At 36.1% G+C, this 25,902-nt stretch overlaps 1 protein-coding gene across 1 annotated transcript in view; it reads right to left on the bottom strand.

Annotated features, from left to right (window-relative positions):
- Positions 1 to 6,272: 6,272 nt before the first annotated feature.
- The window catches only part of LOC110706143 (187-kDa microtubule-associated protein AIR9-like), a 36,372-nt gene continuing 16,742 nt past the window's right edge, over positions 6,273 to 25,902 (bottom strand). Inside the window, exons 18-38 of the mRNA XM_021884050.1 lie at positions 25,041 to 25,225; positions 24,833 to 24,950; positions 24,129 to 24,256; positions 23,861 to 24,029; positions 23,385 to 23,503; positions 22,802 to 22,970; positions 22,274 to 22,358; positions 22,124 to 22,197; positions 21,939 to 22,058; positions 19,877 to 20,072; positions 19,663 to 19,784; positions 19,101 to 19,308; positions 18,677 to 18,750; positions 16,811 to 16,949; positions 14,365 to 14,546; positions 13,189 to 13,344; positions 12,201 to 12,332; positions 11,712 to 11,770; positions 7,697 to 7,729; positions 7,463 to 7,594; positions 6,273 to 6,449 (exon numbers count right to left, since the gene is read on the bottom strand). Of these exons, the coding sequence (XP_021739742.1) occupies positions 6,273 to 6,449; positions 7,463 to 7,594; positions 7,697 to 7,729; positions 11,712 to 11,770; positions 12,201 to 12,332; positions 13,189 to 13,344; positions 14,365 to 14,546; positions 16,811 to 16,949; positions 18,677 to 18,750; positions 19,101 to 19,308; positions 19,663 to 19,784; positions 19,877 to 20,072; positions 21,939 to 22,058; positions 22,124 to 22,197; positions 22,274 to 22,358; positions 22,802 to 22,970; positions 23,385 to 23,503; positions 23,861 to 24,029; positions 24,129 to 24,256; positions 24,833 to 24,950; positions 25,041 to 25,225 (2,777 nt within the window). The remainder of the gene's footprint in view (positions 6,450 to 7,462; positions 7,595 to 7,696; positions 7,730 to 11,711; positions 11,771 to 12,200; positions 12,333 to 13,188; positions 13,345 to 14,364; positions 14,547 to 16,810; positions 16,950 to 18,676; positions 18,751 to 19,100; positions 19,309 to 19,662; positions 19,785 to 19,876; positions 20,073 to 21,938; positions 22,059 to 22,123; positions 22,198 to 22,273; positions 22,359 to 22,801; positions 22,971 to 23,384; positions 23,504 to 23,860; positions 24,030 to 24,128; positions 24,257 to 24,832; positions 24,951 to 25,040; positions 25,226 to 25,902) is intronic.

Below are 25,902 nucleotides of genomic sequence, written 5' to 3'. Positions count from 1 at the left end.
CCTCAGCATCCGGCCCCCATTCAAACCTTGCCTTTTTCTTAATTGCCTGGAAAAAGTATAGGCATTTGTCGCCTGATCGGCTTAGAAATCTTCCCAAGGCCGCCAGACAACCTGTTAACTTCTGAACCTCTCGGATGGTACGAGGCGACTGCATGTCGATGACCGCCTGCACCTTCTCAGGATTCGCCTTTATTCCTCTCTGATTGATAAGGAATCCAAGAAATTTCCCAGACTCAACTCCAAAGAAACATTTCCTGGGATTGAGCATGACATGGTGCCGCCTGAGTGTGGCGAAAGTTTCTCGGAGGTCCGACAGATGATCTTTCTGAAGTTTAGACTTGACAATCATATCATCAATATATGCCTCGACATTTCTCCCAATCTGATCAAAGAACACAGTGTTTATCATTCGCTGGAAAGTGGCCGGGGCATTCTTAGGACCAAACGGCATGACCGTGTAACAGTATAACCCCTGATCAGTGACGAAGGTCGTCTTCTCCTGATCTTTCTTCCATAAAGGAATTTGATGAAAACCAGAGTAGGCGTCCATAAATCTCATCAAAGCATGGTCGGCTGTTGAGTCGACAAGGTTATCAATTTTAAGCAGAGGGTAACTGTCTTTGGGGCACGCCTTGTTTAAGTCTGTGTAGTCTACACACATTCGCCAGGTGCCATTCGGCTTTTTAACAAGCACCACATTTGCAACCCAGTCTGGGAAGTAACATTGCCGAATGAACCCTGCATCAAGTAATTTTTTAACTTCGGCGGCTGCCGCCTGACTTCTTTCTTCGCCATGGTTCCGCTTCTTCTGCCGTACCGACTTCTTTTTCGGATCCACGGCCAATTTATGTACCGCCAGATCAGGACTAATGCCTGGCATTTCATGGACTTCGAATGCAAAGATGTCCTTGTATTCTTTCAATAGTTTGTGAAAGTCGTCACCCAGGTCCCTTAGAGCAGTCGTCCCAACCTTGATTGCTCTGTCAGGGCGCGAGTTATCTAAGATCAGGTCTGTATGCTCACCAGCCGGCTGAGGGCGGAATTCATCCGACCGCTCCTCTGCCAATGATTGCTATTTTCTGTCTTTTCTTGCGGCCCCTGTCTGGGATGCCTTTCTCTTCTTGCCGCCTGCTTCTTGAACAGGCGCACTCTCCTTGACATTGTCAAGGTCTATTTTTCCACCGCTCGACCCAGTGGCCATAACAGTGGGCTTGACATCCGAGAGATAGCACTCTCGGGCCATCCTCTGATCTCCCCTTAGGGACCCGACTGTTCCATTATCCCTCTCAAACTTGAGCAACATAAGAGATGGGATTATAACAGCCTTGGAATTATTCAGGGTTGGTCGTCCCAGAATCATGTTGTAGGCCGAGAGTTCTTCTACTACCAGGAACCGGACTACCATGTGTCGTCCTTCCCCTTTTTTGCCCTGGAGGATGGGTAAATCCACTCGTCCCACTGGGTGGACGACTCCTCCTCCAAACCCTACTAAAGGGTGGGATGCCGGATGTATGCAATCAGTCTGATATTTTAGTTTCGACAGACATTTGCTACTGATGAGATCTGAGGAGCTTCCGGTATCTATGAGGATTCGGCCAACTCTCTGGTTGGCCACTTTACATTCAATAACGATAGGGTCGTCATGCGGCCCTCTTACCCCTCCTAGATCTTCTTCAGTGATGACAATCTCAGGAAATGAATATTTGGAGGGTCGTTCTTGGTGAACGGAATTTACATCTAACCGTCTGATATTGTCTTTGTTGCCCCTAATAGTGGGGCCGCCTCCTGAGAAGCCGCCTGCAATGGTGTAGACGACTGCATCATCTGTATCGGAAATGTCGGCCTGTTGATTCTTTTTGGCCGACTGCTTTTTCTAGGAAGTGTTCCCCGTAGATTTCTTGACATAAGTGTCAAGGTCACCTTGCTCAGCCAGGCGGTCCAGATACCGCATGAGACTGATGCATTCATTGGTGTGATGACCAACATCTTCATGATAATCACAGAATTTTTCTTGGTTCCGATTGTTTGCAGAACCCTTCATGGGGACCGGCTTCTCAATTGAGATCCGTCCCTTGATTTCCTTTAGGAGAAATTGGCTATCCTTGTTAAACACATACTTTGGGGAGTATGGTTTGAATTCTTTTTTCTTCTTCTGGGACGGCTGTTTAAAGGAATCAGTTGCCCAGACCTCTTTTCTCTTCTCGTCTTTGTTTGACGACTGCTTCTGTCGTCCTTCTCTTTTGTCGGACCTTTTCCCGTCTGACTGTTTTACCGTACTACAAAGATCAGTCGCCTGTATATAGGCTTCCGCTTCAATCAAGGCCTCTTGAAGAGTCGCCACCCTCTTTCGGACCAAATCAAATTTGAAGGTCGACCCGTCTTTGAGACCTCTGAAAAAGTCAGTATAGGCTACTTCATCCGGTAACCCTTGAATCTGTATTCTCATCAGGTTAAATCGCCTGATGTAAGAACGAAGCCCCTCCTTCTCGCCCTGCTGAATTGTTCCTAAATCAAGGGTCGTCTTCTTCGCAGGGAAGTTCATGGCAAAGTTGGAGGTGAATAAGTAAGCAAGCGTCTTGAAGTTATTTACACAACCAGTCGGCAGGTTGCCGAACCATTGTTGTGCGATTCCTTTGAGAGTCGCTGGGAAACACTTGCACCAAGTGGGATCATCCAACCCATGAAGGTACATCAGGTTGGTGAATGCCATCAGATGGTCTTCTAGGTTAGTAGTGCCGTCATAGGCGCCTACTAATACATTTTTCACTTTGGCCGGCTGAGCGGCTTCAGTAATTTCCTTGGAGAAGGTCGACGGCTGTTCACCAAGTCTAAGCAACCGTAGCTGCCTGACTGACTCTTATGATACGACTGAGTATGCCTCAACGAGGTATTTCGCAGACTGTCGTGGAAGTTTGAAGTAGAGGCCGACTCTGACAATCGGTCACTCTTCTTCTGCTCTACCAGTAGCCGAGCGTCTGTGTATGTTTTCCTCGACCCGTCCGCCTGAATATGACGAACAGGTTTCCTATTTCCTGGAGTAGGAAAACGGTATTTTGTGAAATCAAGGGCAGTCGGCTCCCGCTTCCTAGATTTAGGATGAGGAGTCGCCTCTCGCCCTTGAACTGGCTTCCTCTTCTGTGAAGTGGAGGGTTTCTTAGCCGACTGCTCCTTGTCCAGAGCAGGCGGCTTCTTGTTGATCAACTCTTGAATTTCTCCCTTGAAGTCCCTCATGAAGGTCATGAGTTCACTCCTTGTGATGGGAGCAGACCCATCAGTCGGCTGTTGCCGAACAGGCGGTGCGCCTGCTGGCTCGCTTCCTGTATGAAGATGTTCCCGTTCCCTCCTTTCGGTATGACGGGTACGTCGGGCCCTTAGGGTCCCGTCTGAAGCTGTGTGAGCTTCAACTTCAAATTCATTCTCAGTATCGCGGTCCGACTGAACTAGAGGATCGTCCAGGGGACGTCTCTCTTCAGGAGTCGGTACAAACGTGGATGCCATCTCAGAAGTACTCTCCCCACAGACGGCGCCAAGATGTTTCGGGGTTTTCTGATGTCCTGCGGGAGAGTTACAATTCCGAGACTGGAACCGGACACCAGTACCTGCAAAACAAACGGATGCTCCGGATGATTGGAGATCCGCCTCCGACGGTCAAGTTAGTATTTGATTAAGGAGTAATTAATGCGGAAATTAAAGTGATTGGGTCTCTCTAGGTGAGAGTGTTTAATGTGTGTAATCTGCGTTTTTAACGTGTTATCTCCCTTAATGAGGATTAAGGGAGGTATTTATAACCTCGGGAAACGTGCCAATCTAGGTTTAGGTTAACCTTGGGCTGATTGGGCTTCCCTCGGAAGTTGGGCCTAGGTGACCGGTTATCCCAGGTGTCATGGGAAGGACACGTGTCGTGTCGTAATTGGTCCATAGTGGACGGATCATTGCTTGACACGTGGCAGGCTCCTATTGGCCCATGTGACGGACACATGGCGGAACCTGATTAATCCACTTGTCAGATGGTGATTGGTGGGGAAAAATCCCCTAATCAATAATAAATCATACGTACATCACATATGTTTAATTCTTCCATATTTTTAGTTTGTTAATGAAACACATGATAAATAACTTTATTTAACAACGATAAACCATAAATAATATATAAAGTTCTTTCTCCCCCTTGGTTTATTATTCTGAGTAACTGTATGATTAGGCAAAAATAAATCATATTAGTCGCATAAACAGCAAAACGATAACAACAACAATAGTAATAATAATTATAATAATAATGGTTATATTATACAATGTGATTAATAACAACAAAATAACATAATAAAACAAAAACATGATTTTAATCTACTAAACTAACAAAATAAACAAACTTCACTTGTACATCTTGACAAAAATTAATATTGCTACTAACATAACTACAAGCGCCATAATTAGAAGAAGATATTGTTTTATCTTCCTTAAATCTTCCTCAAAGGTGAAGGTGTGGGTGTTTTGAGTGTTGTGGTTGCCGTTTGGGAACATATTGGAGAGGAAGGAGTGAAATTTTTTTTTTTTTGGATAAAGGAAAAAAATGGGAAAGGATAAGGGATTTGTGGTGAAAATCAGGGAAAATCTACCTTTTATAGAGGTAGGTTTATCTGTTACTGTTTTGTACAATTGTAAAAAAAAAAAATCATATAATAGTTTAATGTACTGGCAAAATTATGGTCCAAATATAAGTATTTATAATTGTAAAAGGTTATCACACTGGGAATGCAAGCCATAGTGGTCTGAGAGCCCTAATATCTATAAAAGATCATGGGTTCAAAAACTGAAAGAAACACAAAAAGTACGTAAAAGAAAGAAAAAAAATAATAAGTAAAAAAAAAGGCTGCATCTTTTCGTCAATTTAGTTAATAATATGTATGCAAAGTCACTACTAATCAATTATAATAACTAGAGATTAAATTTTACATAAAAGGTGAGTACGTAATATCAACATGCATGAATCAAACAAAAAAATCGAGATACCAACATGAATAAAACAAGGAGGGAAAGTAATGAATTCATAAGTTATAAGAGGATTTTATTTTTCACCGTTGTGTGTGTGTGTGTTTTTTTTTTTTTTGTGATATATAATACAGTAAATGTTTGAGTTTCTGGTATAGAGGATCCCAAAATATGGGCAACTATAGAGCATATTCCTCAAAACATTTAGAAGTAGATAATATTTATTTGTTATAATTTTGAGAAGTAGGTATAAATATACCTGACTAGGAATTGGTGCTGATAACGTGTTAAAATATGACTTTCTAATTATAGGATGATATTGTATGTTTGTGGAGATAGAAGAAAGCAAAGGAGCAAATAAAAGAGTCGGTTGTATTTTCTACTTCTTCATTTCATAGTTCACAAGATAGTGAACTTATTTATAGGTAAATATTGTCATTATAATATTATACATGATTGTACTTTTAGACAAATTATTGTCCATAATAAATTCATGTGATGAGCTACAAGTTACTATGCTACAAGTTATGTGAACTTCATTTTGACATTTTCTCAACAGGGGGAAAATAGTTAAATTATTATGAAAATATATTGTTTTTAGTTTCTCTTATGTCATCAACGGCTAAGCCACTCCTTTTACAAAAACACTTTTTCAAAGTTAATGATAACAATTTTTAAAACATGATGGCTAGTTGGCTTCAAAATTACAAAAATAATTTAAGTTCTGTAAATATAATTTCAATTCGTACAAAAATAGTTGAAGAGAAGAAGGTCTATAAATAAACTTTCTAAAATAGAATGAATGTGAGGATTCAAAACATGCATGAATCAGTACAATTAATGTTTATTAATTCTTAATATTTCCTTTTTTAAGCTTTATGTGCATCACTTTCCCTTATTAAGTATGTGGGGCTTTTTCTGAGATCATCTCATATCATTGAAATGTTTTTATATGATCGTGCTTTGTTGGATGCTGTTGGGAAAAAGCTGATAACCTGAATCAAACTTTCCTATAAAAGAATGTATGACGAACATAAGAAGATATAAAATATACGATGATATACATATAGTATTAAAACATCATTGAATTCTCTACTCATTGTCATAAATTAATAAATTTACAGAGCCAAACTTCCAGCTACACGACCAGCCATTGCCTACAATGAATTTTAATGAAAATTTCGATACAAGTTAGAAAATAAACGGATATGAAACAAACCTTACTTCAGACTGATGAAAATGACCTTTACATAGACTCACTGTGTGAAACTGTGAACAAGTTCCTATGTTTCTAATTTCAACAAAGAATTTAGGGATGTGCTGTTGAATTTTTTAGCTAAACCTCTGAGAACAAGCACAATTACATCCCTCAAGTAGCGTGTATGCACTATAATATCTGCTTCATTATTGCTGTCAACCACAACCCTCAACCGGTGTTGATCATTGCGAAAAACCTCCACCTGATCAAACAAGTAAACCTGTTATGATTAAACCTTTTCCAACCAAAATAAACTGAGAAAATATGTAATACACCAATTGGCAGATCTTATTTAAAAAAAATGTATTAGTATGTCATTCTTCAGATAAAGGTCAGAATATGTTTATGCATTGGATGATTTTTGTCCTAAATCATCTTAATCTATATCAACCCACGAATAAGATTTCTCTAGAACTAATAACTTATTCTTTACAATAATATAAAACTTTTAATCTCAATTTGTAAATTTAAATCACAATCTAATATAAAGTATTGGTTCCAGTTGCAGTGTATTTGTCCTCACCATTACTTAGATGGCTTTGTAGTAGTCATGTAACTGGAAAAAGAAAAAGTACGTTAACAGAAGTATGTGCTAAGGTACAACTTTGCAATTTCGGAGAACAGTAGACCTCTCTCCTGGGCTACAAATAATACAAAACCAGGCCAATACCACCAGATTACGGACTTTACAACCATTACCATCAATCAGCAAAATTAATACGGAGTACTCATTAAGAAACACCATATAAACTATGGCATCAATGCACCACCATATGTTTATCAAATATCTTCAGGCCCCACGTTCAAAATTTAAGGGATTAAGTACTAATCTCGCAATGACAAAAAACTGATTTGACCGAGATAAAGTTGGCGTGTCATCTTCTAGCAAGGGAAACATCAACTAAATACCATTTTTACAAGAGAAAGACTACTCACAGCAGCTAGACAAGGTATCATGTACTGTTTTGCTCTGGTTTGGAATCTTTTAATCATGTTAATAGTATGGCTTATAATTATGTAGTCAGTATCCTGATCGATCTTAATACATGGATTTGAGATAGTGGAACAAAGCAAAGACAATACTCATGTACCACTATTCCAATTGACATAAACAATGAAAAAGAAAATTACTGGGTAATGCTCAAAATATTGCAGTATAGTTAAAATGCTATGATGGATAAAAAGTGATAGTCTGCCTAGCTGAGTATTACTTACATGGAATGGGGGAGCATAACTGCCACGCATTTCAGTAGTTGGGAAAGAGGTTTTAGAACCAGGCTTCACCACTTTGGCTCTCTTTCTGTTGATTTCAAGTATTCTCCTCTCAAGTCCCCCAGTATCCAAAATCTGGGATGTAATATGGTATTTTAAATCATCAATTCAGAAGAAAATTTTAATAATATACAGATATTTCAAAAAAAAAAAAAAAATGGCAGCAGAAGTAGCAACCTTCTTGGATGATGGAGCCTTGTTGCATATTACCTGTTGCAAACAGTAAAAGTCGTTAAGCTTAAGCAGACCACACTGGAAAAGGTTCACATATCCTTTGAATTTTAATTATAATGAAGTGAGATTAAAGGAAAATTGAAGCAAAATATCATGCCTAGTTCAAATGAAGTGAGATTTAATGTTCTTTGAATATTGAATCATAATGAAGTGAGATTAATAGCTCTGTAACTTTTAGTCAGTTTGGAGCATTAGATAACAATTGTGTATCTTACTAGATTAACAAAATCAGCCCCTCTGTCATCAAAAGGGTCAACACATTAGGTTAGAACATCCAATATGACCCCCCCCCCCCCCTTCCTCTCATTCCCTTTCTGAGTGCAGTATTGAAATGGGTTGAGGCCATTGTCTCCTTACTCATGATCACAAAGTTGCAATGAAGGTGCTGAAGAAAATTATTTTCCTGAGAATTGGAATTACAGGAGCCATAATTGGTGATGGGGGTTCTCATTTGCTCATGGTGCCTTCCAAAAGATGTTGAAGATGTAGTTCATCACAAGGTTGGTCTTGCATATCACCAGCCAAGCCCAAATTTCCAACCAAGAGAAAAAGTATATCATGGGTCTTTTCCTTTTCTTTTTTCATTGGTTATTATCAAACGGTCGCCCAAAGATGGCAGCAAAATATAGGAAAAATTGGAGAGAAGGTATATGCAGCTCTTTGGCCTTATAGAACTGCGTTTCAAGACTCAAATTGGGAACTTCTTACAAGCTTGCCTATGGGAAGTTGTGTCACTTGAGTTAAAGCATAAAACTCAATGTGTGATCAAGAAGATAAACTTTGATCTTGCTAACACCACTGAGCAAAGGTGGTTAGATTTACATAAGTTGGAAGAACCTATGTTTGTGCTAGTGTGTATAAGGCTCGAACCAAAAAGTGGCATGATTTCCAAATCATAAAAGGAGTTCAATGTTGATGACAAAGCCTCTAGTACATTTTTGAATCAAAATTATTTCCTAGGAAGCTCAAATCCTAGTGTAGTGGCTCGCTGAGGTGAAAGAGGTCTTCCCACATGGGGTTGTTGGGTTATGGGATAAGGGTAAGTCAAGTTCATTCATTAGTCAACGGACATCGTTGCGAGTTGTACTATGAAGGTGTCAAGATTGGCACGGTTTACACACTCATCCTCATTGATACAAGAAAGAGACATCAAGTTAAGACACTGCATTATTAAAGACACGAAAGGGCAAGCCATTTTTATTCTCATTAAATAACTTTATTCTGGCATTTTCTCTACTTTGTCATTTTGGATATAGATTGCAAATAATGAGAAATACCATGTTTAATTCAAGCCACAAGTAGGTAGTGTTGAAAGCCCGTAGAGAGACATACTTGTGGGAATTATAGGAAAATTTAGAGCCTTAAGTCAATAATTTGAGCTGAAAACCCTCTTAATGTAGGCAGAAGGATATGAGTGCCTAAAGTCATTAAGAGATACCATTGAGCAGAGGCTCACTACATGAAAAGACTAGCGACACCCACTAAGCGAGTAATTGACTTCAATTGGATAGCCTATCTTGCTAACACTCTCATACTACCCTTTTTACTCCAAACCCCACAACTCTCAAACCTTAATCAAGTTTCACCTAATTTGCACTCAAGTACTCAAAAAAATATAATCTCTATCACATTTATTTCATCAAAAACCCACTCTCCCTACTAAAATATTTTCTAGAAAAAGAACCCCAATTTCCTCCTTGTTAAAGAGCTTGATACTGAAGGTGAAAGAGTTTTGAGCTGAAACTCTAAAAGGTGGCATTTATGACATATCTCTTTTTTTTTTTTCTTTTTTTTCTTTTTTTTTTTCTTTTTGAAAACCATGACATCAATTTTAAGTTAATGATACTAATTGATATAATATGAGGTTTGGACACCTAATTTTAGTTGTTGATTTGTAATTAGTGATAGCATTGTTGATATTGTGACAAATCTTTGTGAATACTTGGGTGTAGGATAAGAATACAACAATTACATTGTGGATTCATATGAACATTTGTATTGGTTGCATGATCATTGGTGATTAAGTTGGGAATAGCTTCAAGCTGTATATTATCCCAGAGAAGTAGGGGTAAGGAACCATAACAAGAACAACAAGAAACTGCCATAAATGTCACCATACCAACCCTTAAAATCCGTAACTGGCAGCAGCAAACCGTCTACAACATACCAAAAAGAAAGGTGAATAGCACCCAATGGTACTTAGATGAAGCAACACAAAAATTAGGGATTGATGAGAACTTGGGTTTTCTACTTATAATCTTGGTTTGAGGAAGTTCATGAATTGGCTTTCCAAAACTTACCCGTACTTAAATCTTGAGTTTTTCTTATCATCTGTAATTACTTTAATTGGAAACAATGACTTCGGTTATTCCAACTCTACAACAAACCTCAAAAACTCACCCTCCGACAACACAATGAGCTAATTTGTTTTAATCCGGATGCCGGCATATCTATTTGAAGTTTGCAAAATTTAGTGTGTAGTAATATGGTTGGTGGCGCAAGAAGTGATCGGGGAGGTAGAATTTCATTCTAACTCATGGAAGGAAACTCACCCTCTGGTCCTTGGTATTTTTCATCAAATCTTGGGATAAACTATTTTAGAAAAGCAAGACTTAGGAAAGATTCACAATAATGAGGATTTGGTTTTATGGATGGCCTTAACAAATAAGGATGACATACTCTTGTCATGGGTTATTTGGATAACAAGAGCATTTTGATATGAGCATGAACACTTGGATAAGCTGAACTAATATTTGGATATGGCCTCCATAAATAATGATTAACAAGTGTGTGGCCTCCTCAAATATTTGGATGACAAGAGCATTTTGATAACAAACCTCAAAATAACACAAGACATAGAGTATGTCTTGTGTTCTTAATGACAACAATAGCTTTGCCAAATAATACTATTTTGGGTCTTTTGTTAACATTAAGCCTAAAGCACAACTAGTTACTTGTGAGACTTTTAGAACTGTCTTAAACCATTCAAGCAGATGAAATTAGCAAAATTATCAGTGATTATTCTGGAACTTTGTGGGCCTTTGTGAATGTACTTTGATTCCTTTAAATACTCATTTGGATTGATTCAGAAATTCAACCTCAAAACGGCCTATAATTGCATATCATATTGGCCCAAAATAATAGTCCCTCTGCCCCTTTTTTATCTACCCTTATGGCCAATTTTTACAGGAATTAAGAAGGGGAAGGAGGAAGTAGTAGTAGTAGTACATGGGAAAGCTAAATTCACATTGAAAGCAAAAAAAGTAGAGAGAGAAAGTAGTGGAAGTACATGGGAAAATTAAATTCACATGGAAAAGCTAACCTTTGCACAAGTATATTTGCAAAATAAAGGGTAATATAGGAAGATCACCAAATAAAGACAAGAGAAAATGAAGGTAAAAGGGTAATTTAATGTTATCCTTCAATTACAAAAAAAAATGAAATGGGTACATCATTTAGGTCCGCCGAAAATGGCATAAGGGTAGATCAAAAAGGGACGGTTGGAGTATCCTTTTACGCGAATTGTGACAATATTGTTCATCTGTTCTCCAAACAATCAGGTTTAAAGTATTGAAACTTTGCAATTATAGATTTGGCAAACAAAACTGTTCTAACAGTAAGTTAAGTCACCCCATGGACCAGAAAGGTACAAATTCTGTTTCTTGTGGACTTTTAAAATTCATTTGTTTACAGGACCAAAATCAATAACTTGTATACACTAATTGGAAATGGAAAGAGTGAAAGCTAATAATATTGACCACCTATGCATGAGAGGACAGATAATAAACTATTGGCACAGAAAGACAGAGTGGTCAAAAGACAACCCATAATTTTGAAAACTCATGCATGGCCTTATTTGGAAGACAAATGATGACCACAAAGAGATAATTATAATATATTAGTTGAGCTGCAAATTTCTTTCATCAATATAATCAAATTTTATTGAGCACATTAGTACCTCAAACTTCGCAAAACCAAAATCAAGCTTTTTCTTAACTTCTTCAAGAACATCAGGCTCTGCAAGCAACAAGGCAAAAGGTCAGATTTAAGGAACTATTAGAATTTACAAGGGTATCTTTCAAAAAAAAAAAATTACAAGGGTACAGTGATCTATCATGTAAGCATAAAACATTCAGAACTTTCCTCAATGAAAAGTGACTGAAAATAACATTAAACATCTGGAGAGGGGGAAGGGGAAGGGGCATCGATGGAATCAAATTATGCAATGATGTTGAAATGATTTGTTCCGCAATCATAATTCAAGCACAGGGAGATAATATGATCTTATGACAGCCATATGATTTGTAAGAAAACCAACTGGGTATAAAAAAGATGATAACTGCTGTTCTGTATCAGACAAAAATGATAGGGAAAGAAAACTAATACTCAAACAAAAGCAAAGTTCTTAAGAAATAATCTCTGAATATCTATTTACAAAAGTGTTTACCGACTGCTATTGGCTCTGTTGAAGCCGAGACCGGGTGTCCCTCAACTCCATCATCTCTCACAGGGGTGTATACTGCTACAAGTCGGTACCCCACATCATCAACATTAGCTTCATACATCCTTCCTATTTCCCCTGAAATAGTAAACATCATAACTCATAAGGTTCTCACAGTCACAATAAATGATGTGCTTAGTGAATGCCGATGAGCAAAATGCATATCGGAGTTTGTTAATGACTTAAGTATACGTTCAGTAACAATAATGTAAAATTCTGACAATGCAGATTTGAAAAAAGCCTCACTAAGTGTTTCAATGAAGATATAAAATTTAAGAAACTTCAGAGCACATATGGTAGTTTGTAATTGATTAGAGTACCCACTATCCAGGCGGCGACAGTAATTCAAATTGCAAACAATAGACAGATTCAAAAAGCTTCTCCTACACTATTCACTCGAAATGAAATTTAACACACTTCAGCCTGGTTGACATTTTTCCAGCAGCTTCTTAACCATAAACAATCGAAATAACACAGGATACTCCCCTAACCCCAGCCAAGTTCTATTCCAACAGCCAATTCCTGGGGGGCTTCCTAATAGACTAAGAATAACGTTTGTATTCTCCAGCACAGATGAGCCTAAAATGACGCAACGATGCTACGTCCTGCTATAAATTCAATATGATATTTCAAATGCCTTTATTACTGCTTAATCTAAAAGATGATCCCATACAACACATTAAATATAACTCTTCCATTAATCTGTTCTTTAAGGACGAAAGACCAACATATTCTACATGTTCATCTTCTATGTATATAATGATCTATCATATCACTATGAATGTCATTTGCCAATGATGAGGTTTTATTATGATAGTTATTAGATTACAATGATAGTTATTAGATAAGGTCACATGTACATGCATAAAAAGATGATAATAGGCTAACATATAATGAAGTTTATGGAGACACAGAGTAAGCCTGACGGACATACCTGGAATAGAGATGAGATCAGGACTGCCAACCATGGATCTAAGCCACTGTATTCTGCATTTTCCCTCTTTTCCTCCACTATAAACTCCTCGAACAGCATACAAATTAGTGTGAAATCCTCTTCCCTCAATCTCCAGTTCATTAATTCTAGGTATTCCTGAAGATAGCAAGAATTTAATTTGATAGAACAACTCCTACATAAATATTATAGGATAACATGACTGCTGAGTAGAGCTAAGTGGAAAATGTATTGACTAAATAGCGGCAACTTCAAGCAAGTAATATGAAATGTAAGTTGCATGACTCGTCAGCTCAGAAAACAATGAATTGTGCTCCCTCAATCCTCCAATTATTGTCCTTATGGACTTGCAAACTCATATTAACATAGATAGTAGGGTATGTAGATTTTTTTGTTGGATAGAGGAAAAACAAGAATTAAAATTTGAATAAGGAAACAAGAGTTGATGGAGGGTTCAACATCACTTGATTTATGAAGAAAGAGAGAGTGAGATAGCTAGTACTAGGGCCCACAACACATGAGTTGGATGTGTTATATAAAAGGTGAATTTTCCATTTAAGGTAATAAGACATGTACAACAATTAGTTATGCTTGCATTCCCTTCACGCTGTTTATCATCCATTTGAGTAGCTCAGTACCTCTCAAGTGAGAACAGTGGGAAGAAAATTTTCTTTGATGACAAAACAGTACATCAGACATAGCCTATTGCATGTAAAATGCTCAAATACACAATGAATAAAGCAGATTTCAGATATCTAACCCAACGGAAATTGGTCATTACTAAGTAAACAAAGGGTGAAACATACAGATATGGAATAGAATTATCAACCTCTACCATATAAAAGCAAACATCACATGGTCATATAAAATAAAGATTATCATCTAACTGTATGTGCATTCTAACATCAGTCATGACAGTCAATATAAGACAACTTCTTTACTTATGGTCCAGCTTCTCCATAGAAGAACTACTATTTTAGGTTACTAATAACCCATTCAGCAACTATGACATACTCATGCGAATTAAGATGTTATTTCCCAAGTATACATCATGAATCATTTCCCTCTTCTTTATTCCCTTTGTATCTGTATTACAGAGTAATTCATTTTAGGATCTGGGAGAAGAACAGAAGAGAAAAAGTGGGAAAAAAGATATACCAGGCATTATAAGAGTACTTTCAGTATATACGGGCTCACTTGACCTTCCAAAGACATCAGTAACAATGCACTCACATCTCAAGCAGCGATCAATGTCTTCATAACGCAATCTGTAAGAGCAGGAACTTTCTGAAGAAAGTAACTCCCAGGATCTGACATCCTCAGAATCTGAAGAATAATACCTACAGCATAGTGCATGTCAACGCCAAGGTAACCTAAAAGTTTCAGATAATAATCTATCAAAAAAAAAAAAAAAATAGGTATATTCCTCAAATAAATGCTTTTGAAAAATGAAAACACCACTTTCTGGTTAAGTTGTTGATTTCTTTTTCCTTTACAAATGTGGCGACCAAAGTCACTAATGGGGATGGAAAACTAATTTTGAAGGGGCATACCACGGGTATGCTAAACTCGGACCATTAAAACAAATATGTTATAAAGGAAAAATATCATGCATTGAATGAACAAAACGAATACCCTCTTCCATACAAATTGATGCAACATGCATGCAAACTAAAGTTAACAGTCCCCACCTATCCACAAGTTAGGTGGGGACTGGTGTAGGGAAGAGGGGACTGTTAACAGTCCCCACCTATCCACAAGTTAGGTGGGGACTGGTGTAGGGAAGAGGGGACTGTTAACTTAAGAAAAGTCCACACTAGTTAACATTAAGAATCTAAAATATAGTTTGTCTTCCAGCTATTTGGGAATATAGTCTCAAGAAGATTTCATTATACTTTAGATTTCATGTTGCTTTATTTTGCTCAAATATAAGCTCATTAAGAAATTCCTCAAAGGAATTTGCAAAAGAATCTATCTGCTTTGGTAATTTGGTACTTTGGTGATGTGATTAATACTTCCTCCGTTCCCCTAATATTGCAACAATTACCATTTTAGGAAGTTTCACATATATTGCAACATTTCTCTATTTGTACATGTTTTCTCTTTTTCTCTCGCCTCATTACATGGGTCCCTATCTTTATTTCTCTCTATCTCTTTCTTCTTAAAATCCATGTCCAACGCCCATGTTGCAATATTAGGAAAACGGAGGAAGTATTATTCATTGTATATTTCCAACTAAAAAAGTGTGGCAGCATAGCAACATTCGTTTCGCCTAAATGAACCAACAATTATTAAAATTAATTCACATGCCTTGTTGACCATGTAACTGCAAACGATGGGTATTGTAGGATTACAATGTGACCTTGGGTTATCTTTAGTTGTGCATATGATGTGATTCTTTAAGACTTGTTTATAGATGTTTGACTTTATCTTGAGAATGTAAACTCATTCATTGTATAATCTACGTACATTGATTGAACACTACTAGCAAACTATCAGCATTACATGAAGAACATAAATATTAAAACAAAAAGGACTATTTTTTATTTCTATCACTTTACTTTTGATGGTTTTGAGTTTTACCGCCTTTTACTTTTGAAATAAGTTAATGTTGCCACCATTTAACAGATTTTGTCAAATGTTCCATCCAAGTAAGCCCACTAACATGTTATCCCTAGTTTTCTCTTTTTTCTACCTTCTCTTCTTTTGATTTTCACATTTAACTAAATTTTTGTTCCAACAAATATTTAAATTGGCTTAGGACAAAGTATGTTGTTATAGATTCGATTCATTTCTAGTTCATATTAAAAGAATAAGTTACTTAATACATATCAATTATAATATACTATTATTCCCTTAGGGATTATATTGAATTTGGAAAACCTATCAAATAGTATTAATTTCCAAATTAAACGTAATTTACACTAGTTAACTTCATATTGAACCAAAATATGTTCAATTTATGAGCCAAAATATCCTCAATTTATGATTATTACTTAAAATTCTGAAAAATATCTGATATACAAAAATAAAATTAAAATTTAAAAAATCCCCAGCTTGCATATAAAGCATATTTACTTTTGTTTTTAGCACCTTTACTTTGTTTAGCTTAATTTGTCACCCACTCTTATTTAAAAAAAAAAAAAAACAAAAAAAAAATAAACAAATAAATCTCCTTGTGTTTTCTCTAGTCTAGCTTGCTCTACTTTCACTTTGCACTACTTTCGCTTCGCACTCTACTTAGTTTACTTTCTTAACAGATTTTTCCTAATTCACTTTTCACTGATGATTACGAATGATGGTTCATGTTAGCTGACCCCACATCCTTTTGGGATAGTTGTTGTTTCTGTTGCCAACTTGTTATCGACTGGAGCTACTATCACACTAGTAGACTTTGTACATAAAAATTAGTTTCTAGGAATGACCAACATCAAAGCTAATAAAGTAAATTATTTATATTGATCCAGCATTGAATAAAGAAGAATTTACCAAATAGATGAATTTTGGGGAAATGCTAAAGAAATTAAATTCTCAAATACTCATCATTCATTAAGTCAAAACACGCAGAGAATATGATGCATTTGCGCAATTATCAACACCTTACCACTGATATTTGACATCTTTCTTATACTTGCTCCAAACAATTTGTTGGCTCTCGCTATTTGGAATAACTTCAACGGCAGTGAGCAATTCTCCTTCCATTGCTTTTCCAGTGAGAGCAACCATCTCAATTTTCAACAGTTCTAAAGGAAGAAAAGATCATTTCATCATCCAAGAGAAAAAGACAAGGTATAGAGTACAAATTTGTATTAGAAATCCATAACAATTACAAGTTATGTCAAAGTCGTGTAATTAGGTATGACAATTTGAGAGTCCATCTCTATTATGTCTGGGAACAAGCCTACCTCATACAAAATTTTCCTAGAAGAAAAGCCACAGAACAGCAAGCAATCTATTGCTTGTAAGTTATAATAGAAACAGATAAAAGAAACTGAACTGCAAAGGAAAAGTACAACATAAAGACAAAGGATAAGAAAGGCTAAACAAGCAGGAACTGAAATGGATAGTTTTAATGGAGGTCTGGCCATTAAGAGAACAAGCACTGAGCGCAGGAAAAAGATAGAGAAGTGTTCAGAGATAGAAAAAACAAAGGTGCCATGCGTACAATAAAAGGACAAAGTGTGATGGTGCATGATAAATGAGGGTACATGAGTCAGAAAATGCAAATCATTTCAGAAAAATTTCACACGAACTAGGGCTGAATTTAGTAGCTATAGAAAACTTCAAGGTTTTCTCACCCAAAGCAGTATTCATAAGAAATTGAGGCACTAACCACTTTTAAAGGGATTAGGGATAGGGGTTAGGGTTAATTCTAAACCTAGGGCTATCAGCCTACCATATAAAAGGAGCCTTGAGCAGAAATCATCATTATATCAGGGAGTCGGAGATTAACCAAGGCATCAGGGAATATTATTCATAAAGTAAATGAAGGGCTAGTAAAAAAATTATGACATCAGGATACAAGATATTATGTCCACAAAATCAAGAAAAGACGAGTGCTTGGATTTTTGACAGGAGGAAGTTTTTTGGTCAATATCTGCCCGTTAATTTGTTACCTTTGTTCATCATTCCCAAGCCACGTCAACATTTTATTTTCAACCTCCAGGGTTGAACCAGCTCAGCTCAAACAAATATAAGCCCAGTACACACACACACCCACAGAGAGAGAGAGAGAGAGAGAATCCAAAGACATTAGAGTGGTCAACTCAATCAATCAATCAAAGCCTTAATCCCATAAGTGGGGTTGGCTATATGAACCAAAAGTGATTATTCCGTATAGTCATCCACAAAAATCTTCCTCCATCTCTTATAATCGAATACCTCATTCTCATGCAAACCCCATAAGAGTTGGTCAACTGATCAACTAAAGTATTTTGGATCAACAAAATTTTATTAGAAAGGTGAAGACACTAAACAGAATACATTATATGAGAGCAAGTAAGTGGGTAAGAATATGGCAATGGAAATGCTGGAAATATTTTTACTTCAGCTTTTTGTCCTTGGGATACGGGCTGTTTTCCTCTTGTTCTAAAATAATAATCCAGGACAACTGGCATAGAGCGTATTTCAAATGAGCCTAAGAATTACTGCTACGTGCTACAAACAATATCAAATTTGATATCAAATCAAGAAATAATATTTGAGTTCGCGTTACATCTGGATGTTACATACTTGTTTTAGTAAAGAGCAGAACTCCCAAGACTGGGACCCTGATAGCTTGACTTAAACTAGATAACTAATTCATTACACAAGCAAAGGAGCGTGTGTACACACACACACACACACACACACACACATCACCCACCTGATGTGCATGTGCAGACACACAAGTGAGGTCCTAATAGTTTGAGACAGATCATAAAACTAATTCATAGCACATGCAAAGGACATTCCTCAGAAGCAATCTTACCAGGAAATATAAAGTTGGTCGGATCTGAAAGCCTGAGTTCCCCAACGACTGAATCCAAACGAACTGGTGTATGTCTGTTGCAAAAAGATTTAATGTAGCAAAATTTCAAAGCATAGATTAGCTAAAATCTAAGTTACCCTGTTACTTATAAAAGTCAACATTAAGAATCAACAAATGTAACTTCCTATATAAATATATATAAATAAAATAAAAAACTAAAAATAGATTTTTAAATTCCATGGAAATTATTCCAGTAATGGTTACTTTTTTATATTCATTATGTAAAAAGGTGATTCATTAACATGCAATCACGAATAGCTTCAAGAGATAAAATCAGTCTAAAATAAGGGTCAAATATGCAGCCCCTACCATCAATATGGCTTGGCTCTTACATACACTATGCAGATACATAATAATAACTTACCCAAACAACAAACGACAATTGTAATCCGATTCAGTGACTTCATATGTCAGAGAATCAGCCCCATTAATTAAAGTAATTGTGCCCTCAGCTGTTTCTCTGTACCAGCTGAACAAGCTTGATCCTTCATGTCCCCCAAAATATTCACCTTCGCCAGAATAAGTGCTTAAATTCAAAGATTTCACACCAATATTTCTGACAACGGGATGAGCTGTAGAAGTCAAACAGTTCAACTTTAATATTAGTGACTACTGGAAACTTGCATACAGCCCAGTTCCAAGCAAACAACCAGGTGCAAAATGTTAGCATGTAACAGAACCATGTGCTTGGGCAATTAATCACGGATGAATAGATAATCTACAGCCAAAATCTAATAAAAGAAGCACCAGATAGCTCTCATCACTACATACTCCATCCAACACCACCAGCCCCTAAGAAAATTACTACAAGAAAAGAACAACAGATCCTGTCCATACAATCATAAGCTAACAGTCACGTGTTTATATCCATTAGAATTGCCTACAAAGGAAACTGCATGCATAATAAAAAGTGAACCGCTTTATACCTGGGGCAACTGGATCATCACAAATTGAAACCAATGGCTTGCCCGGTTTCCCGTCATCACGAATTGGAACCCAATATAGCACCAAATATGTCCCCACATCATCAAGAAATGGTGTGTATGTTCTGTAACATCAATTCATCATCAGAATTATTGAACTACAGCATGGAAATGGATATGTTAAACTATGTACAGACCCAAGCAATATATTACTTACAAGTCTCTACCACAAATAACAATATCATCATATGCATCAGATATGCTACTCAAATCAGATCCATGAAGCTTATTCTTCGTTCTGTACCAAATATATTCCCCAACACCTTCATGTCCGCCAAAGTATATCTTATGTGGAAGCACCACCTCAGCCTCACAGCAACCAGGAATAGTAAGCTCCAAACCCACAGGATCAGCTGGCAAATATAAAAATAGAAACAAAAACAAAAAAATAAACATTAGTAATGTTCAACTAAGTGAATAAAAAAAAACAAAAAAATAAAAATAAAAAACAACACATATCGATAGTCCATACTCATATAGTCATATTCCATCCAACCATCACAAGACAACAGGTTGCCATGAAGACAAATGCCCAAATCCAAGTGTCATGAACTTTACGTTGATGAGAAACTACATGGGGGTCAGGCCTCGAGGAATCATACTAATAGTCAAATAGGTCAGAATATAGTTTGTTTTCCTAACAAAATATTAGTCAGAAACAGGTGATGTATAAGTGTATAACCACGGAAAAAAAAAAAAAAATCAAGAAGTCAAAGTATCCTTAGAAGCAGTGGGAGTTGAATATGTTTACCCCCTGCAAACAACCCAGCATGGGGATATCACTAGGTTTTTAACCTAGCCTATTTGTGTAATTTTTTATAATCCTCAAGATCAATCAAACATCCTTTCACCTTCCCCTGTACGTAACTAACACATTGTTACTGAACCTTGTAAATCCATTACAACAGGCAGAGCTCCTGGCTCCTAACCCTGAGTTAAGGGTTCAATTCTCATCACCGTTAACATTATAGTTGAAGTAATGTGGCGACTTCTTACAGGGTAATACTCTTAAGTTTTATTCTATATGTTTCTTTGTGGGTGTTAATCCCCTCATCCACTGCCTGCTAGAAATTGTGCCAATTGTAGCCGGTAAATTTTCCAAATACACATAATCAAAGTAAAAATCAGCCTCTTCTCTATTTTCTCTCTCTTTTTTCTCTCCGGGGTTCTTCAAAATAAGTGTTTCATAGGCCGGAAATAGCCAAATTGCTCGACCCTTTTCCATTATTTACTTTATGTTTTTGTTATTAAATACAATAAATCTACATTCTTTGAGTGTAGTAAGTACCCTTATAGTGGGCTTCAATGCCGTAAGTGCCCCTATGGTGGTTTTGTTCAAGTTTTGTTTTTGAGTTTAGCATAGTACAAGTTCTTTCATGGGTAAAGATTTGTGCAGGATAAAAAAAGAGGTTAATCGTTCGATTACAATCAGATAAATCAGACGAAAATTTTCTTCACGGCTACAACAGATCAATAGACCCCCTCGTCGAAAAAGGTCGTATATCACAACGATATGAAAGAGGGTATGAAACATGTACGATTTGCAACAACGATCGTAGCTTTTCTGAAAGAATTTTTTGATTTGATTCAATTATCATGTATTTATTAGATATAAATCTCTTTGTAAATGTTGTTTGACTTTTTATTTATGAATCAATTTTTAGTTTAAAAAAAAAAAGTAAAAAGAAATCAGGGTACACAGGCTAAATATTACTTCTACTTCCTTCATTTCATTTTAGCTGACACGTTTCTTTAGTCACGTTTGTCAATGCACAAATTTAACCATTAATACCTTTAATTACCAATAAGCAAAAATTATACAAAGTTGATATTTTGAAAATATATATCATGACGAATCTAACAAGATCACACCTAACTACATTTTTCATTACGTATAAATCACAAAATACGGTCAAAGGTAGGTGTGTGAATAGTGCAAAACTTGTCAACTAAAAAAAATAACGGAGGCAGTAACTTTTAAAAATTACAGAAAAAGTGGGGTTAACTTTCAGCCAAGTAGTCAATTTAAAGAGAAATCTGCACAACAGTCGAGCATACTGATAGAATTTTATCAAATCTAATCAATCTAATAAGAACAAAGCAGCTTACTAGCAAGAATAGTCAACATACATCAAAAACATGCACAATGGTTAAAATCAGTTATTAAAAACATAGGAAGAAAATATAATGAAGCAAATTTGTGTGTTCAAACCACCTACCAGGAATGATAACATCAGATATAATACTCTGGGGAATTCCTCTTATTCCATCATCCCGAACAGGCGTAAAAATAATTTCAATGCGGCTCCCAACATCATCAAGGGTTAGATCCAGATAATCTGCTAATATGACATATTTAGATAACCATTCATTTCATTATATAGCATGAAAATTCTCTCCTCACCATTAGCACATAATTTCTCCTTGTGACCATTGTTTTGAATTCTAAACCATTCAGTACAACAGTTGCCTTTTACCCTGGAACAGATCAGAAAGGTGATTAGAAGTACAATTGAAGAAAATGGGAAATTTAAATTTTGAATTACATTCTCACCCTCCATGATATGAAGCAATGAATGCCAATCGTTCCCCTTCCATCATAGATCCTGAGAACTTCAGTTCCTCACTGGATGGAAGACCTAGATAATGTCATATAATCAGAGAAAGAGTAATTTTCAAAATGATCAACCAAATTTGATATGGGGTATAATCTCTTTTTTTTTTCTTAAAAAAGGCCACCTGATTTTCACAAAATTTTCAAAGAACCTTCTGAACACCCCCCAACAGACATTTGAGGACCAAAAAAAAAAAAATTACAAGTCAATTGCTCAATTGCGCTTGTTTGTTTTCTAAATTAATGAGTTGAATTGAAGAAAAAATCATAATACCATAAGTTAGTTTGTTTAATAGTGGCGCTAAAACGAATGTTACTCGACATTTTCAACACAAGGTAGTATAAATGTCTATTACTATGTTGCATAGAGCAGATAAATCTGGTATAAGTAAGAGCTAAATAGTTCCATTTTTTTTCTATAACAGAAACGTGAAACCATAAACATTTCAAAGACTACTAGAAATTTACCAGGTACTATGGGACCAAATTGCTCAGAGATTACTTCTGGACCACGTGCCCAGTCACTTCTAACAGGTTCACAGGATACTGATATTAAACATCCAACATCTTCAACCGAAAGTGTGTATGATGCTGTCATAGCATCATTGATTTCAATTTGTTGCCCACTTGAATCAGTCTGTAATTACAAGTAAAATATGCTAAGAACACAGTAATTGCATCTAATAAAATTCGAAAATAATACTAGATCATTCTCACTTCATTCTATTTTTATTGCAACATATTCTTTGGAAAGTTGCAAAATGTATGCTACGTTGCTTTTTTTTTGGCTAACTGTTCTCTATGTTCCTCTCCTAATCATGTGGGTCTTTCTTTTTATATCTCTCCTCGCCTAGAAAATTATGCATCCCCCACCACCACATTGCAATTAAAACAAAACGGTGTAAGAATAAATTTAAGCTCACCACCACAACATGACGAATAGTGAAAATAATCTGAACAGAGATTGATTCAAAATGCACATGAAAAATAAAGTCTAGGACTTGAGTGAGAGCGAATATCAGTCACATGCAACATAAACTGGATGCAGTACCCGAAACCAGCGAAAAACTGATTCTCCCTCTTCACCTCCCCAATATAATTTCTCAGCAACCAATGTTGATCCTTCAACAGATTTGCCAGCTATTTGCAAAGATATCAACCTTGGGCTTCCTGTCAAACAAAATTTCAAGAATCCAACACTGTTAATTATAAATTTATTAAAGTCTTCAGTTTACATAGGAATAAAATATCATGATCAACCAGCTATATTTTTGAGAATGTGTTATTTACTGCACATGAGTCCCAATAGCCTTTAATGTGGGCAACCAGATACAAGTTTTCTTTTCTTTGATTAAGGAAGTAGGCACTAATGATTGCAATTGACATACACCTATATCTAATTCCAAATTGATTACGAGACGAATTTAAACATGATCTAAAATGATATAGGATGAAAACAAAAAAGACCCTTCCAAAAAAATGTTGTAGAAATAAATACAGTGAAGAAGGTAAATTAGATGTATTTACCAGCACGAACACGCTCATGTCCCATGCAAATGTTTTCTTTGCCAATCATACCATCATCTCGAACAGGTATGCATTTGAAGGCTATAAATTTGCCAATGGCTTCCTTGGGTATTCGAAACTGTAGATGCCCCAAAACCTCATTCATTAAAGTGCCTGTTTCAGTTTCATCCTATGCATAGAGAAAATGTTAGCTATGACATGTTAACTTTTAGGGGAGGTCAGATGAAAGAAGAGAACCTGTAGTAACACCCTAAGTAGTAACTAATACCTCATGAAGATACCAGTTGTATATACTTCTGCCTTCGTGACCACCTATATAACCATAGGATGCTGTCAACATTTCACCTTCTGAATAATCACCAGTGACTGACAAGAAATTCAAACTTGGAGGAAGAGCTGCAAAATGGTGTAAAGGTATTAGTTATAGAGAAGAGTTTGATCTTGGCTCAGAAGGAATGCTAGCTATATGCTTAATTGTAACTGGCTAAACAAAAATAAATAAATAAAATAAAATAAACATAAAAATATACTACCTCCGTAAATATTAGTTGCAACTTTGGAACATTTTATATCTCACAAATAATACCCCAAAGTTGCAACTAATATTTAACGGAGGTAGTATAGAAATAAAAATAAATAATTAAAAAATAAATTAAAAAAACAAAAAACAGGAATTCATTCCTCTAACATTTTTTTATGAATGAATGAATGATGATCAAAGTTTCACTACAGTATTGAGATACAAATGCGAGAAGAGTTGCAACAGTAGAGTCAAATTTAATAACTTGGACACAACATTTGGTTCCGGCCTTCCGCAATGTAGCTTACAATTTTGTGACGATCATTCTCTTATAAACTATGGTTTGGAACCCCATCCCCTCTCAAAAAAAATAAAATAATAAGAGAGAGAGAGAGAGAGAAAGAGAGAATAATAGATGCAAATTTTATATAAGCTTATAAAGTTACACGTACTCTCAACAGTCATCTCAGATATAACATAAGCTGGTTCACCAGCTTCACCATCAGGTGTCATTGGAGTAAATTTTGCAACAATATAGTAGCCAACAGCTCCTAATGGTATGCGAAAGGCCTGCATAAGGGTAACAGTGGCAATAGACATAAGCACAAAATTGGAAAAGATTCTTACATATGTAACCCATAATATGATTAAGAATCCCACCTTTGCAATCTTGGACGTACTTAAAGCTTCTAGGCCATCCTCCCCACATAAAGTAAAAAAGCTTGTTTTAAACCATTGTACTCTGCTGGCCCCTTCTGTTCCTCCAGTAACTGTACCACTTACGGTAATCTTACTTCCCTCTCTAAGTTCACCAATAATTCTTGTATTCGTTACCTTTGGAGGTGCTGCAGTTTGTAATACAACATGAGGCCGGATGTATGCTTTCCACATAAATTTACAATTAACAAAATTCTAGTTCATCTAATAAGAAATAAATATAAAAATTCGAGCAGCTTTCAGGCATCATTCTCAATAATTCTTTATTATGGCCACCATAGAATGTCTATATCCGTAGCACTAAGTGGCTGTCGTGTGACTCGTGTCATCGGTAATCAAAGAAGAAAGTCAAACTAAAAGTAAAAATAAATAAATCGTGAACCTTTTTAAACTCTTAACTCACAGAACTACCCAGGCATATTAGGAAAACTAAATACAAGAATTAACATATTCCTCCAAGCTAGATAATAAATCAAGGTTCAATCGCTAAAATTAATAGTGCAGTTAAATACAGAGCCTCACTAAGCAAGCATATCCTGCTGGTACTTAGCATAGAAATTTCATCAACTAAAAAAAAGACTGTGGAAAGCATGTACACTGGAATTCGAGCAGAACTAATCCATAAAGCATTGTCTAATACTTTTAGAAGTAACAAATATCATTTTGTCCACCTCCTTTTGAATCCTTAGTTGAAATATAGTAACTACCAATGGCCACATGATAAACCATCTTCTAATGATAATATATATACGTAGTATTAAAATTCTAAATTCCCAATAAACATTAGAAAACATATTCATTTCAC

Source organism: Chenopodium quinoa, unplaced genomic scaffold (genome assembly GCF_001683475.1).
Source record: "Chenopodium quinoa cultivar QQ74 unplaced genomic scaffold, ASM168347v1, whole genome shotgun sequence".
Lineage (NCBI taxonomy): Eukaryota > Viridiplantae > Streptophyta > Magnoliopsida > Caryophyllales > Amaranthaceae > Chenopodium > Chenopodium quinoa.
Note: the sequence above shows the minus strand (reverse complement) of the source record. Positions and strands in the feature narration are given on the sequence as shown.